This window comes from Micrasema longulum, unplaced genomic scaffold (assembly GCF_059751315.1).
Source record: "Micrasema longulum isolate JH-2025_06_02 unplaced genomic scaffold, ASM5975131v1 h1tg001000l, whole genome shotgun sequence".
NCBI classification, from domain to species: domain Eukaryota; kingdom Metazoa; phylum Arthropoda; class Insecta; order Trichoptera; family Brachycentridae; genus Micrasema; species Micrasema longulum.
The window spans coordinates 457,669-476,236 of NW_028278188.1; the positions used below are offsets into that span (position 1 = coordinate 457,669).

The 18,568-nt window shown below is 32.1% G+C and overlaps 1 protein-coding gene across 1 annotated transcript in view; it reads left to right on the forward strand.

Annotated features, from left to right (window-relative positions):
- The window catches only part of tkv (serine/threonine receptor kinase thickveins), a 120,804-nt gene that overhangs the window by 65,143 nt on the left and 37,093 nt on the right, over positions 1-18,568 (forward strand). Inside the window, exon 2 of the mRNA XM_088232607.1 lies at positions 3,521-3,618. Coding sequence (XP_088088733.1) covers positions 3,603-3,618 — 16 coding nt within the window. The 5' untranslated portion in view covers positions 3,521-3,602. The remainder of the gene's footprint in view (positions 1-3,520; positions 3,619-18,568) is intronic.

An 18,568-nucleotide genomic window follows, 5' to 3' on the forward strand; every position in this document is an offset into this window, starting at 1 on the left:
CTATTTGTGGTGGGAACGTTTTGTGAATTTAAATAAAATTACGTACCTTTATCATCATCATTATTTCTCTATCCCCACGCAGTAGTGCATAGGGAACTACTCTCTATGCACTACTGCGTGGGGAGCCTCAATTGTAGCGTATCTTCATAATTTTCGTTACATATAATGTAAGGTGATCAGTCTTATGTTTCAGATGCCAATCTAGAAACTATGACTTCCTTTTGTAAACATAATACACGTAAAAAATTAAGTAATCAATCATTATCCTAAATTATTTTTTGCCTGTAGTCTTAATCTTCAGGCACCAGTTCAGGAACTATAAATTTTAAATTAAAATTCAGCGTCTCCGTGGTGTAATGGCTAAGGCACTTGACTCATGCACGTAGGGTCTCGGGCTCTATTCCCGATGAGAACATTTATTTTTTCTATTATTTAATTATTTACGTGCTTTCACTTTCCATTTTGTTGAATCCCAACTCAACACAGGGCCCTTGGCCTCATAGAGTTTGGGATACGTTATTTATTAATAAATAAATAAATGTGCAACGACAAAAGCACAAGTTTAATAAATAAAATAAATCAATCAACTATGTTGGAGTGTGGATTTAATGTTTTTTGTTTAATAAATCAGCCGATCGTTTTGTTTCGAATTATTGATGTTTTATTGTAACTTAAAACTTTACAAAGATTTACTGAATCACTTTCTTAGTAAAATTTATAATTAATTTTAAATGGTTGCTAACTTCACGTGGGCCAATAATCGTTTAAATCAAGAAACATTAAACTGATAGAGAATTCGCAGAAAAAGAGCGTGAACGGCTTCGCGACCGTCGCGTGCCTTTTTATTGAGTGCTAAATTTACTCTAAACATTGGCGCAAATTCAGTGTGCTCAACACAAGAAAAAAAAATTACCACTGTTCCTCTTATACAAATGAATGAGTATTGAATTGTAGGTATGTACGAGTAGTTCTGAAAGAGATAATCAATAACATAAAAACAAATATACCTTCACGCCGTTTCCCCGTAGGGGTAGGCAGAGAGGATATAAATCCATGTCACTCTGTCTGCATACGTACCTCGCTTCCTCTACATTAATATGTACATCGTCGCATGCACGCGCGCCGATTATTCCGATTATTGACATGTTGAACCTCAAATAAACGATTTATTTTTTGGATTGGTCTATATAAACGATCCAAATATAATAATGATAATAAGTGTTCGTGTTTGCACTTATATTGATGTGCCATGTACAATTTTTTTTTGTTGTGTTTCTGATTTTATGTAATTCAAATTGGTGTGATATGTTTTTTAGAGTTAATGATAATTGTTCGTCCCAACTCAACACAGGACTCTGGTCCCATGGAGTTGGGACTTTTGTCTGAAAAAATATAAAATAAAATATTGTAAATAAATAAAAAAATAAAGAATAGTGAGATCCTTCACAGGCCTCGACATTCCTCCTACCATTGTTCCCATCTCCGCCTCCGGTCCCCCCTCCCCAGTTCTGGCTGTGAGTGTGGACTACGGGGAGGCTGAGCGGAGACCGGAGACGGGATGACCCGCGGCATGGAGGTGTCAGGTCTTTTGTTAGACCCAGGTAGGACTCGGCGGGATCTCTCGGGGAAATGTGGGCAAATACGAAACAAGGGGAAAACGCGTATTAAAACAATATATATATGTATTCGATGTTTGTTATTTATTGAAAATTCTTTCTTTATTATTTATTTATTTGAAAATCGTACCAACATGGAAAAGTCATTACACATTATAATTATATTAAAAAATCATAATGCCGATTGAGGCTGTAGTCTGGTAAAACGAACGTTTTTTTTTAAATCGCGCAATAATAAAAAAAATAAAAAAAACATAAATTAGGTAAAAACAATATTTTTTTAAAGGTATTTCTGTTAAAAAATATACTTAAAATTTTTATGTAACTAAAATATAATTACTTTTAGGCCGGCAGATTACGCCATTCCAAATTTAGACTAAACGTAGGTATCTGGGATCTCAATAAAGACTAAGTATTGAACTAAAATTTGATGTAATAATTTAATAATAATAAATTGAAAATGAAAGTGGCCGAAGCCAAATTTTAATTATTTGATTTTGAAAAGAAATACAAGCATTTTAAATCTCATACATTTTTGTGACATTTTCCTTTATTTCTACATAAAATTATGCCTTCAGTAGTACTTAAAAAAATATAAATTATTGAAGTACTTTAGTTGAAACCTTTTTTTAATAGAACTGTATTCTCTTTTTTTGAAAAAAGAAGATAATTCTGGTTGTAATATTCAATTTAACACAATATCTCATTGACTTTTTTATGACCTTCAGACCGGCCCTTACCGAAAACGATAAGGGCGATATAACGATAAAATATGTATTTCATTGTAATTAGGTTATTTATATTTTCATATAAGTTACAAATTAAAACACTTGGTACACTTTTACTTATTTCATTAGTCAAATAAATAAGTGGAATTGTACCAAGTATTTTAATTTATAACTTATATGAAAATATAAATTACTGCCTAATTAAAAAAATATATACATACACTTTTGCGTTTTTTTCAATTAATTTTTAAAAACACAAATTTACAAAACAATCAAAACATGAAGCTATATAATTTTAAAGACTAAATCCCACTTAGCCACTCATGTGGCTTCTTATGATTGACATACCCGCGATCGAGTGGGGTTTGAACATCCTGCCTCTGATTACCGAGTCCGCTACGCTACCGTGGGACCATGAACCGATTTTTTTTTACCATATAATGCTATTTATGTAATTATTAGTACTTAATAAAAAAAATTGTTTTATCTTATGATTGGTATTGTCTTTTAGGCCCGCTTTCCCCCGCGGGCGCCGTCTCGCCGAATTAACCGAGGCGCTGCCCCTTATCCTTTCGGACACATCTCGCGCTATAAATCTCCTCCTCCTCCCCCACACTCTACCCCACCACTCCCCCCGACCAGAGGCCCTCCGGCCCCATGAAGGTACTCTGTACGTGAGACTAGGTGTACCTACCGACCACAAGGGAAGCCTTCATCAGTGATGTAACGTGATGAGTGATGGGATGTTGCGAACGGGTAATGATTGTGTAGGCTGCTTACGCCTACTCCTATCCTTATAGAAATAGAAAATACTGACACTCGGTTGCCAAAGTAATCAGCAATATTTTAAGATATCTACTTTATCTTTCTTCAAGTTTTACTACCCCACTGCGCTCGGGATCGATTTAAACTCAATTTTTATTTGTTATATAAAAAATCACAGAATAGTCTGAAATTTCAAGAAAAGGGTTAGGAGCTTGGCAAGGCCTACTCGTATTTATGATGACTTACCAAATTTCACGTCGCTACGATTTATCGTTACGGAGTTCTTGTGACGGACAAACAAGCAAACAGTCGTGTGATGACACTCATCAAATAAAAATATACATAATATAGTTGTGTTATATTGTTAGGTATAAATATATAAACTTTTTAATCATCTCATCATTGTTTCAGAGGTATTTCCAACGGACAATTGGTTCGGCGCCAGGCGAGAACATACAGTAGGCACAGAAAACCCACTCTTCGAAACGTCAAGATGATGAATTATACCAGTAAGTACCTACTACTTACATACTTCCTTTAAATTTCATCGTTACAGCTATAATAACATAAGAAGATGCGAGAAAAGTCAAACTAGGATCCCCTCTCGGAATTGTAGCTGTAATTTTACCAACAACATACTGATATCAGGATATGCCATACAGAGAACTTATGTGTTAACTATTTTTATAGCGAATTTCTTCTTATGATTTCAATCCCGGTATTGGTCTGCCGCAAGCATTCGCATCTTTTTCTCCATTTATTCCTTCAACGCTTTTTTCAAGTAACCATAATTTTTGTTGTTTGTAGTTCATTATATCTTCGTTAATTTAATCATGGTTCTCTTGGCGAGGTCGTCCCCTGTGGTTCGTTTCCTCTATCACTTCTTCCAAAACAGTATGCAGGGAATTTTCGAGGCTCAAGTGGCTGATCTGATTAGCACCTCTTTTTGATATGGTGTTTCAGTGCTGATCTTCACCAATTCTTTCATATACTTTATCATGAACAATGCGGTCTCTTCATGCAAACCACTGTTGATATACGTCTTCCAGCTGGCTGTCGTCACCAACAACCCGGGCGATGTTCTGGGTGGAGATCTGTGTCCACTTCTGCAAGCTTTTAGACGCTTTCCTCCGAGTTAATCCTATCGGCCGAGTTGCTGTGGTGACACCTGATTTTTTATACAGTATTTTGTCAGTTTACTTCATTTGCATATCTTCTTACGGCTGTCTCCCATATCTAGTCTTTTTTACTACAGATAAACTTGTTTATGCATATTTTTTTATTAATAGAGAATATAAGTTTGTTTATGGATGTGAATATAATTTAATTACTATTCTATAAGCGTACATACTATATAATTTTACCTTACGTAAGAAATGTTTCTTATCACCTTAATCCACATGACGTCGCACTTGTTTTGTGTTTTTGTGAATCATTTTTATTGGTCTCTTTGAATAAAATAATCATAAATTTGATGATCTGCTTAGCGACTGACGCATCAACGTTTCCAAGAAATTGTACAAAATTCTTAAAGTAGTTTCTAAAATTTCTTCTCGAAGAAAACTAAAGAGAAAAAAATAATAAAATAATCCATTATAGAAGATAATACGATATCGTTTTCTTTGTTCTGATTTTGACGATTAATTAAAATATTTGTATTTTAATTTTCTATTCTTGAATCGTCGTTTTGCTGCCTATCAAATAATGCTAATTAGTAGTATAAGATAAGTTTATGGCTTTAAAATTGATTTTTTCTATCGCATTTTAACTACTCACAGATGATAATAATCGTTTATATTTATAATTAATCGTAAACATAGTTTATCAAATAAATTGCTTATTGGCTAACCATCTATGTCGGTAAACACGCAATTTTCCATTATCTTTTCTCATATTACGATATAAGCATTTAATATTAAATGCACTATTTTTAGCTTTTATAATAATTGTAAATAAAGAAAAAACTACTATTAAATCCCGGAAGTTAAATTTCCAGCAATTAAAGACGAGCATTGAGTACCTACGTAGGTACCTAAACTACGCTTAGTTGAAAAATAAAGACTACCTAATACCTAGAAAGATTTTCTTGGCTTTAAACTTAGAGTATATGATGTATATACTCTAAGGCTTTAAATCTGGTTGTATTCTTTTTTTTAAATTACGAACGATGTTTTGTATGTCAAGTATTTTGTTTTTTTAATTTCAAAGAACATCGAGATTTAAAGACACAAGTGGATAAAAATGTCACGTGACAAAAAAAAAGCAGAGATATCTGGGATTAAAGTTTTGAACACCAATACAATTACAATATTTGAGTTTGTCCAAATGTTTGTAGACAAAATACTGGATTTCACTCCCTCGGGAGTCATTAAGATTAACAAAGTACAACAGGGATGGAGAATACCTTAAATAATGGAATATGGAAGTCTAGGCATTTACAGGGCTTATGACCTGTCATTGGCTGGTTTATGTGGCCACTTTACACACTGTGTAACATTCACCATTTTGCCTATGTTTGAACATCCACATTGCTTAAATTCTTCCATTTGTTGATTTTAGTGAAGTGAAGAGCTCAACCCTTTATTGTTGTGAAGAGATTCATCTGACTGAATTATTTCACAAATTAGGCAACGCCTGAAAACAATTTTCCAACTATTAAACTTCATCTTGGACCAGTTGGTTTTATTACAATATTTGAATTTGTTCACATTCTTCACTAAAATCAACAGATGGAAGAATTTAAGAAATATGGATGTTCAAACATAGGCAAAATGGTTAATGTTACACAGTGTGTAAAGTGGTCACTTAAACCAACCATTGACTGGTCATAAGCCCTGTAAATGCCTAGACTTCCATATTCCCTTTATTTAAGGTATTCTCCATCCCTGTTGTAATTTGTTAACCAATACAATTGTTGAATAAATTACCCTTCATTTACTCCCAAAATTGTTTTTCTGCTACTTTTTGGTGATGTAGTTGGCTTTATGTGAAAGGGCTTTACATAAAAACTTAACTAATTTATATTTAAGAAGTACAAAAATTGCGTCATAGTGCCTTCATTTTATTGCTACTAAGCTGATTTCATCTGACCTAGCAGTCTTTATTTTATTGCTACTAAGCTGATTTCATCTGACCAAGCAATATTATTGCAACGTAATAACGATTAAATAATAATTGCATGCAACATCATATTGTTTTTATAAATCGTAAAATATCAGTATTAAATATTAAAAATAACTTTTAAAACACAAATATATTTTTTTTCCAAGACTCCTGTCTTGTATTTGGAAAATCTCAATTTTCATCCTAATACTTCATTTATTACTTATTTTTTAAAATTATTTTTATTCAAATCTTAATAGATATAGGTATGTATTATCTTTTTCAAATTCTGATTTTTCTACACATTGTCAATGCTTATATGCCCATTTGGATATTGCAATACCCGCCCAATCGAGTTGGAACAAAAAATAGTGTCTATTATTATTTAAGTTTTATCACCACTTTTGTCCATTCTCCGCCTTATTTAAAATCTGCAAAATAAAATGCACCTTAAATGTTAATGGCGGATTTCTCAAATTTCAAATAATTACTATTACCTGTACCATTTTCGTTGCTTAACAAAGCTTTGCATTGTTCCCTGGGTACCAGGCATTAGGTACGTACTTCTCGGGCACTGGGTACTGACCAAGGTACACGACAATACCATTCTTGTACTGAACAAACATGTTATTTATTCGACATTTCCATCTGCGCGGAATTTCCTTATTCACAAAGCGAGCGCGCCTTTTCCTAATACGGGCTTGGCTTTGCGGACATGTCATTTTTATTACTTGCAGGTCGGATGGCGGGTTTTTTTAAAGCGAGGCTGGCTACAGTGTATATTATTATGTAGTCTGTATAGTGCGGCGAGTAGGAACCGCAGGTTGGAGGCTGAGCATAAATCCGCCGTCGCCATTGTCCTGTCCGAAGATGGATCCGGCCACGCTACCCTTGTACAAGTATATATTCACGATGCTTGTCCGACAGGACGGCGTCGCACGTCGTCGAAGCGCTTTTTATTCGATTATCACTTGATTTTCGTCACCGCATATCGCTTTTGATGTGCGGTGAACGAAATTCGGGACTGCGAACATTCTTTAGTTGTTTTTATATCTATATATCTTTTTACAACTATCGTTAGTAGTTGCACGGGTTTTTAAAAGATCACGTACATTTGTCAAAACCGATTCAATGACAACGAGGAAGTTCAGTGCTACGGGAAATTGGATATAAACATTGTTTTTTTACGCGCGGTAAAAATCATATCATTTAATAGTACGGCGAAGATTCTCGAAAATGTATGAAACAAAAAGCTGTCTCGAATGACGGCACTAGTTCTTCCGAATCAACCAATGATAGATTGTTGCGATATATTTATGATTTACGGTAGGCCAACCCACCAATCAGCAGAAGTCACCGAAGAGAACTTATGACTCAGTTGGAGTAATTTCAAAATCACAATATTTTCCAAAATCATAGCGCTGATAATACGATACACAAAAATATTTTCGGTTTTTAAATGAGTTTAGTAGTATATTCAAAATATTTTTTATTAGAAAAATAAATATTTGCATTCTTATAATTTACGCAAATATTTAATTTTGACGGCCATTTTCAACGAGTTGTAAATAACTCACTATTAGAACATGGGAATCAATTCGAACCACGGACTTTTGATCTGTACATCAAACTTTCTCATTTTTTATGTAATTCCATTGATAATTACTAATAAATCAGGTATTATATGTAAATTAAAATACCTTCTGAGTTTACATTCATTTATTTATTATATATAAAAAGAACATAAAACTATTTAGTAAAGACAAACAAGGGCAGTAAAATAATGGTATACAATATATTCATAAACACGATAAACATATAAGAGTTCGAGCTGAATCATGCCAATCCATCTTCATCCCTCACTGTTTAAGTGGTAAAGAGATCCACGAAAAGCAGGAAGATCTGTCCTAAAGCATCGGGTATTTTCACAAGTCTGGAATAACGTCAAAAATGTAATATATATTTAGAGCGGATTTTTACGATTCTAATGACATAACTATGAATGTTTTCAAAACAAGATTTCTTTTGTAATTTTCGGATTTAAGATTGAGCACATACAAACGGTCCGCAGTTGGCATCGCGTCATTTTGACGTCATGCGTTATGACTGCCGACTGCGCTTTTAATAAACATTGCGTACAAGTTTGGCGCCAAAACGTCATACGTGCCGCTTGTCCTACAGGGCGCGAATTGTCTCATTTTCGGGTAATTCAAAATGTAAGTCATTATTTAATAACATTGATATTTATTCCATTATCTCGGTTTCTGGCAGTTTGTTTGTGCCCAAAAAACAATACATTTGAATTATTTAACATATGAAACATTTACAGCTTTCGTATGCAATAAAGAAAAATACGGACCTAAAACGTAAAAGTAATAGATACGTTGTCCCCTTAGTAACTTTAAAATAATGTATCATAAAAACGGCGCTATATGAATGTATTATGTTTATTATACTAAGCATATTTTATAATAGTGGAGTGAAACCGTCAAATTTATTTTTTTTATTTATTAACGGACATTGTCCAAGCAAACAATTTATAATGTTTAAATATTACAATAAAAGAATACTTTAAAACATAAAAAAAAGAAAAGAAGCACTGACAAACATAAGGGACATCGAGACATGATCTGGACTATTTATTTAGTGCTAGTTTAGATCGTTGTAAACCTAAACCAAGAAAGTCCAGATCTTGTCTTGAGTTAACAATACGACAAAGACGGGTCATTGGAGAATTAAGGTCATAGTTTGTTCTATGCTGATCGATGAACAGTACTTCATTGTTTCTCAATCTACGAGTCGGAATATTGGATTTTACTTGTCCCAGTAATGATGGAACATCAATTATACCATTTAGTAGGCCGAACATATATGGAGTCAATATTAGTTCTACGTTTTTGTAGACTAGAAATATTTAACATTGAATAATTATCTCTCTCTAGTCCGAGCATCCATGCTATTTTTCGAAGCAAGCGATGCTGGACTGATTCAATGTGATTTATGCGATTGACATAGAATGGAGACCAGACCACGGAGGCATATTCTAGAAGAGGGCGAACAGTTGAGCAATAAGAGTTTTGATTGTACGGACATTAGTAAAATCAGAGGATATTCTGTTAATGAAGCCAAGTAATTTCAGTGACTTATTTACTGTATTATCTATATGCTCGTTGTATGTCAGTTTATAATCCAAAACAACTCCTAAATCTCTGATGGACTCAACTACATCAAATTTAGAGTTTTCTAAAACGTACTCGAAGGAAATCGGTTGCTTTATTCTATGAAATGACATTATTTTGCATTTTTTAATATTTAGTTCTAATTTATTGACTTTACACCATTGGTTAAAAGATTTAATCTCTGATTGAAGAAGAAAACGGTCTTGTAAAGTTTGAATTATTTTGAGAATTTTGTTGTCGTCCGCAAAAATCGCCTATCATGCGGCCAATGTTTTTATTATTCATATTTTTCTATGAATCTGCGACTTATTAACGAACGGCATCGTTTACAGTTTCATAAATATAGGCACGGAGACGGAACGAAAAGATACGGAGATGGGAAATTCGACAATTTCAAACATCATGCTTGAGGCCCTGAATTATACTTGAAGTACTGGTGGTATACGTATGGTGGTCATGTCACTTCTTCCTGTCTGCTTCTTCTCTCGTTCCACATTTGTACACAGTACCTACATACTTCTTCTGCACTCTATACTAGACTACCTTCCCACAAACACGTCCGTTACTGTCAATTCTACTTGCTTATCTCAATGCAGCTATCAGGTTTCCAGACTACTATACAAATTACTAGTTTATATAAACTACTAACAATATTATATCATAAAATAAAATAAATATAAAACAACTCTATTTTTAACCACTTATTTATTATTTTTTAATGAATCTTATCCTGTTTTATTTTAACAGTCGTCGTATCTACCTCACTCCACACCTCCCATCTTCACAAGAACATGACTAGAAAACTTGACTTGTTAGCTCCGTATGTTTCGATTTAATATTTAGTAAACACTGTTAAAATAAAACAGAATAAGATTAATTGGAAAATAACACCTTGATAAAGAAGTGGTATAGTTTTGAAACCGGTCTGTAGAATAAATAGAAAATTAGTGTTTAAATATAAATTTTATTAAAATGAATAACCATAAGGGCTTCAAATATAAATTTTAAAATAATATATTACTCCATATTCCCATTCTAGGTTTTGAATACTCCATATTTACCACGCTCAAAAACGTCATACACTTTTTCAGTCATTAAAAAAAAAAATCATTGAAACGTTGGTATTTATACGAGTATATGACATATGATTTTTATTTCGCAAAATACAATATTTTTTGGGTTGTTTAATAATAAATATTAAGGAAAAAATATTTATTTTCACATGTATTATATTATTTTATATGTATTATTTTTATGTATTATATATGCGTACCAGTCTATATATATGTGCGTATCAGTCCGTGTCCAAGGATAAAGAATACAGTTGTGTGTGTGAAATTCGACTCGATGGCTACCCTTACGTAAAAATCTTTAAAAAGTAAAGCGAGTGGAGAGAATTCCACCTCATATTATAGTGATTGGCACTTTTGCTTCCTTCACTTACCATGCTTTGTAATATTTTTTTTTCTATTTTTTTAAAATAATTTTATATACCCTTACGGATTATTAAACAATTTATCCAAAAAATACTGATCTTTTTTTTCGATTCCTGGTAAGGTCGACTTGAAATATTTTATTAAATGGTGGCTTTACACTGAGATATTTCACGTCTCAGTACTTGGCACCTGAAGCGTAAGACTGATCGCTAATCACCTTACTTTCATGTAAAACAATATGGTCAAGAAACGCGGCAATTTGATTGATGAGTATCGTGCCGTGGATAGAAAGGGGAATAATGACACCATACAATATAACAGAAAAAGGAGCATTTGAATACTAGTGTATGCGAAGATTTAAAAAAAATTCAAAACATTTTTTATTTACCGATTAATTGCAAGCGATATGATAATTGGTCAGTGTATTTACGAAAAATAAAAATAAATATTCTAATACTGAAAATATTAATCTCAAGATCTGATTAAGGGATATTACATTTCCAGAATATATAGGTTTTTGATTATGTCGTCGGCTTCGTCTTTTTTTTACCTATTTTACTGTGTAAAAATATAGGAAGTTTAAAAATGTAAAATAATTTTAATTTGATGTTAGTCACTTGTAATAATTTTATAAATTCCGGATAAGGCTAAAATTAAAATACATTATTTTTTATGATAGGTATACAATCGAAAATTTGACCCCTTTGTCGCAAACAGAAGCATCATTGAACAGCTGACCTCATAAGAATTTATGTTAGATACCAAAATTTTTTGTTGATGGTCAAATGAATGCATAGAACTTTTTTCCAACATAAAAAAAAACACAAAGGATTGATTGTGTCGTATTTAGTTCGTGAGTATACGTTTTACAGGTACAAGAAATAATTATTGTTGATAAGAAAAATATTTTTGTCTAGCTGTTTCACGGAATTAAAAATAATTTTAAAAACGAGTTTATCCACTTCATTTCTATGAAAGGCATTTTTATTTTGTCAACTACAGAGTTCGAAAGATATATGTCACGATATACCCTATCATATTTATTGTTGATATATATTAATGATATTTATAATTTAGAAGGTGGCTTTGTTTTAACGTGACATTCCCGTGTTTTCCCGCGTGTAACTTTGCTGAGATTCTCCGGGCACCATAAAGTCGCGTTTTTTGTGTGTTGTGTTGTGGATCGGCATGGAGATTCACCTGAAGCAAATGAATTTAATAAACCTTAGTGTCTTTTTGCTTTTGCTGGCATTGGATTAACTCTCTGTCGCACTGTGCAGTTCTTTCGTGTTAATTAAATTTGCTATACTTTTTGACTTTATACATTGTTATCTAATATAATTAAACATGCCAAAACAGAAATATGTAGTTTGAAAAAACTTTGAGTGTATTGAAACAAAAAACACATGAAACTGGGCTAAATGCAAGAAATACAAGAGATAAATGCATAGCATTCCTACTCGCATGGCAAAATATAGAGTATAGAGCTATTTAAAATAATCGCAAAAATTACGAAATTTTTCAAGAATTTAGTTAAAAATGTTCTATGTAAAAGAAACTACTTTTCTGAATTCGATGTTATAGTGTAAATAAATATCCATATTATGACCCTTAAAGATGGCTCAAAGCACCATGATCTTAAATTCTATTGCGAAAAAGCCTCGCATTTTTTTTATTTAAGCTCCTGTGTAAAATTTTATATTTTCTTTTAGTAACGGTTTGTCTTTAAAAGTGCGATATGCTTTTCATCCTTCGGTTTGGTTAAGTCCAAACTTAGAAATAGGTTTAGTAATGAAAAGGCCCCAAAACTTGTATTTGTCTTTCAATATTTCAACCAACACCCTGAAGTACTGATTTGAATAGGGAAATATCCCGTTTCATTTTTTTTACATTTTTAAAGTAATAAAAGTCTATGAAATACTGTCCAGTAACAAAATAATTTTTTGCTAATTATTAGTAGCACAAAAAATATTTTTAAATTTGTGATTTTAAATTCCCGCAAAAATGGTCATACCATTGGCCACGCCCCTAATACGTCACGATTCATGTTTATTTTTTCCTGGCCATTGAAATTTGTTCAGAACATTATCACGAATCTTGACGTCACAACAACCAAGGCCAAAGACGTCGCGTTTTTCTAGCATCATATTTTTATTAAATCTCTTTTTTACATTTATATATGAAAACATTTCTCCACATTAATTTTTAAAATACAATTAATTATTCTAAATATATTTCATATATTTTTATCGGTATTCGTAGTATGTGATATTTCTCTATTGGGTTTGAGAGGCATCGGTCACAGATGCTAATGAAGATTTCCCGTCGTCTGATGATATTCAAATAGTTAACTTGATAAGATATTGTTTTCTGTTTTATCCTTTGTTTATCCCTGTTCCATAAATATTTCTTACAAACATATTTACTACTTAATGAAACTGTATTTAAACGTCTATTTCCTTTTACATACAAAACAAATATCGCTTTTTGATATATGTGTAAAATATTTTGATGTTTATATAAATATGTATGATGTTTTCAAACCCTAGTTGACTGTAATTTTTTTGTTTTTATGCGTAAAATATTAAACACGCTCATAAAATTGTTGTTTCTTGTTAATGGTTACCCGCCTGCTTGAGGAAAGAAAGGGTAGAAGTCAGCACTGTAATTCACATCGCTCATAAACTTGAAAGTTTCCTTTGTGTGACACAAATGGCGAAGCCGTGAGGCATGGTTTTCTGCTTTGCAAGTTAAGTTAGCCAAGCCATATGTTTATTTTATCTGGCCAAAGCGTACTACATACGACAATACAACACATTGCCGATGCAGTCCGCATAACCTTTCTTGCAAAACGCATGTCTTTCTCGGAACTAGTCTAGAATATTCATTTAACAGACTGTTTCCCACAGCATCATTTTATGTAAATCCCTGGATATACCAGCTTCAAGCTTCTAATAGGTACCTGCTTGTACTAACACTGCTCGTCATCACGCCATTTCTTCTACTTTCGTACATCTCGTTTGACGTGACATCTGCAGATTTTAGGATTTGATTCGTCTGATCGTGCCATTGTTTCTTTGCAGTCCGCGTCCGCGTACTTTCGCCAAATCTCAAAATGCGGCCAATGAAATATATTCGTAAAACTGATACTAATAAGTATTTGTGTTGTCATTGTCCACTGCTGACTGCTCATCGACATTTCATGTAAGAACGTTGTTCAATATCCCATCAAATGCTTTCAAGAAAAAATAATAAATTATATATTGCGCGTTTTTTGCGGTAAACTAACGAACTTGATTTACCCACGTATTTTCTAGTTATTACCTACTGTAAATTTTGACAATCAAATATCACTTGATCCCTAGACGAATAAATCATTACCATAAAAGGTACTGCATATTATGCGCACTGTGCTTCTAAATCACTATTTTTACCTTGGTGTTCAATAAATCAGGTCAGAAAAAAATATATTTTCCATTTGTGCCTACATATACATAGAACTAAAAAAATCGATATCTATACGTCATTCATTGTAGTATATTTATACGTGTTCAGATCACTACAGTTATGCGTAATAAATGTTACAAAATTTTAACTTTCATAGAACAAACTGAAAAGTTTGGAAAACAAAGAAAATTTCATCCTATCCACGGTTATTAGGCGTAGATCTGCAGATAAAGAAAGATGTATGATGATTATGGTAAATTTAAATGTATTTATACCACTGAAACCCATTCTTTAATACACAGTTTAAAACGAAAAGTGCAGTCAGCGTAACGCATTTTTAACACGCCCATTGATGCAAACTTGAAAATGCATGTTTAACAGAAAAATAAAATGTCTTCAGTTTTTAAATCTAATTAAATAATTTTAGTTATTAGTCGAAATGAGCCCTTCGGCAAAAGATTTTTTAATAGTAGCTTAAACCAATTCAAAACATGACATTTTAATATAATTTATTATGACTGAGGTTGACTGAAACTATAATAAGCTAAGGAAGTATTGTGACTTGGCACCATTAAAGCATTAACCTTCGACTAAGGCCGACTTTAGATATTCCCTTTGGATATTTTGTATCAGGATTTGGAGCCCATTCCGGTAGCCTCGTTTTAAGGTAAGTGTGCATTTAGTGTAATGACGGGATGCGCATTAGGTGTTAGGTAACCCGCTATTAGCCGGACAAAGAATATTACCTTAGGCCCTTTTCTGAAGCTTAAATTGCCGCAACCTAATCGGCTAACCCAGTGCAGCGCAGTGCAACAATAATTATCGTTAGACGCCCATCTTATATTTTTGACAAACTCTTAACTAAAATAAAACTGAAAATATTTAAGTATTTCGTGTGCACGGAAATTTTTAAAAATCATCTACGTGAGCATCTGCCGGAGAGGCCACTATTTGGAAAAAATGAAAAAATTAAGCTGAAAAAAGGATTTTAATAATTTATTTGGAAAAACAACAGAAGATTTATAAACAATTCACACGATAATAGTAATGTATGAGTATAAAGTTTTTCACAATTATACAGAGTGTGTTTTAAACCCTGTTACATCCGAAACCACGATGATCAGTATGAGCAAGAAGACATATTAGCATATTTAAAAAAATATTTAGAACAAAAATAATAATATATTTTTAAAAATATGGTTTCTTACTTCTGCAGGAGAGAAGAGAGGGGAGCTCGGCCGCTCGGTTGCAGGCGTATCAGACTCCCCCTCCCCTCTCCTCGTTTCTCCCCTGCAGAAGTAAGCAGCCATTTGCTTTTTTTGAAATTTTATTTAAAAAAAAAAAATTATATTTTCATCCCTTTAAAAAACCATCACTTTCGATTTGTCAACATTCATAAGCAAATCGCTTGTATTTGCAGTATTACTATACACTTTTTATATAAATTATATATTAACAACCATCACTATCAAAAAGATTTAAGTAATATTTTTTCATTGCAATACCTTTTTTTAGTTCACCGGGCAGTTTATTAAATCGGGAATGACCAATATTTTTTAGAGACTTTTTGCCGAACTTCGTTAAGCGAAATTTAGAAACATGAAGATTTTTCGAGTTTCGTGTATTGTGGTTGTAAATATCATGATTTGTGTGAGCAGGAAAGTTTATTTTTTCGGTAAAAAAATGCTAATATTTAAAATAGTGTTGGTGATTTCATGCAGTGCCATTACCTTGAAAGGAAGTATTTTTGTCTGTCGGTAAATATCTTTGACATGGGAATCCCATTTCAGACCAAGGATGTTTCTAGGTGTAAAAAGAAAGTCTGTAAAAAGTTCTAAAGAACTTGTATCTCCGAGATCTAATTTTCGCTGGTAAAACCCCATTTATATGATAGATAGGATAGGTGGGAATGTATCATAGTATGGCAGACGGCAAACAAAACGTGGTGAGTGAGCAAGCCACGATGTCCAGAACTTAGATTGAATGGAACACAAGATGGGTGCTCAGTGCTGCATCTAGTGTGATGATTATATGTAGATAAAACTCTAATTTATTCAATAAATAAAATAATACACCTTATTTAAAATGTACGGCGTTGCTTTTGAAAACTTCCCGAGCAAAAATATCGGTCTTTCCCAAAACTCGGAGTTGTTCTGCCCACGCGTTTAATAATTTATGTTCGGGAGCCTGTCGTATAAATCTATCGGCTACGATTAATTAATATTGCATTTTGTTAATTTTATCCATATTTCATATTCCACTCCTCGTTTCACACCAAACTGAGGTAATTAAGTGCATACCTCCTCCAGCTTATTGATGCTTTATAAATCACATTTCCAATTTGTAAATCTGACAGCTCTGAATAAATCGATAGTTCGCTTCGAATTGGAGGATTCACTAAAATATTCAACTCATCGGCAGTCAAAAATCTTTGTGTTTTATTATTAGTTGATTCGGATGAATTCTCGAGAAGCTCGAATGTTACTCTACTATGTTTATTTTTCCTTTTAATCCTTTACAAATATTTTTTTTTTTTTCAATGTCTGCTAATTTCAGTCTAATTCCAGCACATTTCTTATTATTTTTTAAGAAAACTGTGTTTTTTTTATATTTGTAAATTTTACTTTGGCCCTATTTTGTTGCAACAGAGAGGAAAAACATTTTTATGAGGGAATATGGAAGTTTAGACATATACAAGGCTAGCGACCTGTCGTTGGCTGGTTTAAGCGGCCACTTTGCAACAAATTTAGATCTAAAAAACTTTCTAGTGAGAAACTGCAGCCGAACATTAGGACATACTCAAAACGTTGTTGACTTTGGCCGTAAATAAGTCCTATTTTCTAGCGCTATTAAACATATAGATGTTCATTTGAATAAATAATTCTTCAGCACTCAAAACACCACATTATCTTTTCATTTTGATGTTCATTTGTTAAGCTCGAAGTCTTGTATGTTTAACGTGTTTTTGAATACAATATTGTAATACCATTATTTTATTGCCCTTGTCTGTCTTTGCTACATAGTTTTATGTTATTTTTGTTTAGTTTTTTTGTACATACGTTTCTTCATAAAACTGTTGTAATTGACTTAGGCCGTATATATAATAAGTAAGTAAATAAATTTATCAGGATATGTAAATGAATCTTTATATTGTGTTTTTATTTGTTAATCTTTTACTATACGAAAAAAACATAATGTGTGGAAATAAACCCTTAAAATATTATACAGTAGGTGAACGAAAAAAATATATAAAAAGTTTATATGTACATATTATAACACAGTGGGTTCATACAATGAACATGCCAACATATTGGGCAAAAAACTAAATCATTAATGACATATAAAAATTTAAAAGTTAGATTTAAAAATAAAAAAACGGACAGGTAGGTATATCTTTAATCATAGGTACATTGAAAAAAAACTACAAAATTTATTTATATCAAGTTGATGATTTTATTTTTTAAACGTTAATAATAAGTGTAATTGGTACTATATACATTTTGTATTATCATAATGAGGAAGTTTAGTTTCTTTTTTTTCTTTTTTTATTTGTTAATGGAATATTAAACTAAGCCAATTTTTTTTTATTTTTATATATCGTATTATCAACGCTATGATTTTTTAAAGTTTTGTATTTCTGAAATAACTCCTCGTGTGACGTCAGAGGTTGATCTATGACAGTTCTTTCGATTGGTTCGTTTACGGTAACCAAACCGGATATTCTTCAAAGTTCTCATATCATTGGATGATTCATATGAACCAGTGACGTCATTCAAAGTAGTGCGTTTTTAATAAAATATTTATTGTTTTATTTTATTTATTTATTTTATTATTTTTTTCGTACATTTTTAAGAAATTTTATAGTACAATTTAATGCTCTAATTTTTACCGCGCGCAAGAAAACATTTTTTGGATCCAATTTCCCGTAGGGCTGAAGTCCCTCATTGTCTGTAAAATGTATCTTAAAACATAGCGCTGAGTGCACAACTGTAAAAAACTTAATTCATAAATAGGTACCGCCTACGTGTACATTTTATCAATGTTTAAATCTAATCAGTAAGTTAATTATAGATTATTTATTTTGTTTTTATAATTAGTATTTAAACAAATAAATAAAGTTATAAGTAGCGAATAGACAAACTTTCAAATAACCGTATTTGTTTAAAATTTGAGAAAAAAACATATGCAAATAAGCATCGAAATAAATACGCCAGCAAAAAATATGTGTTGTGTGTAGTGCATACATCGAATTTAATATGAGTATTTTTATAAATAATCCTTGGTAATAATTGAAG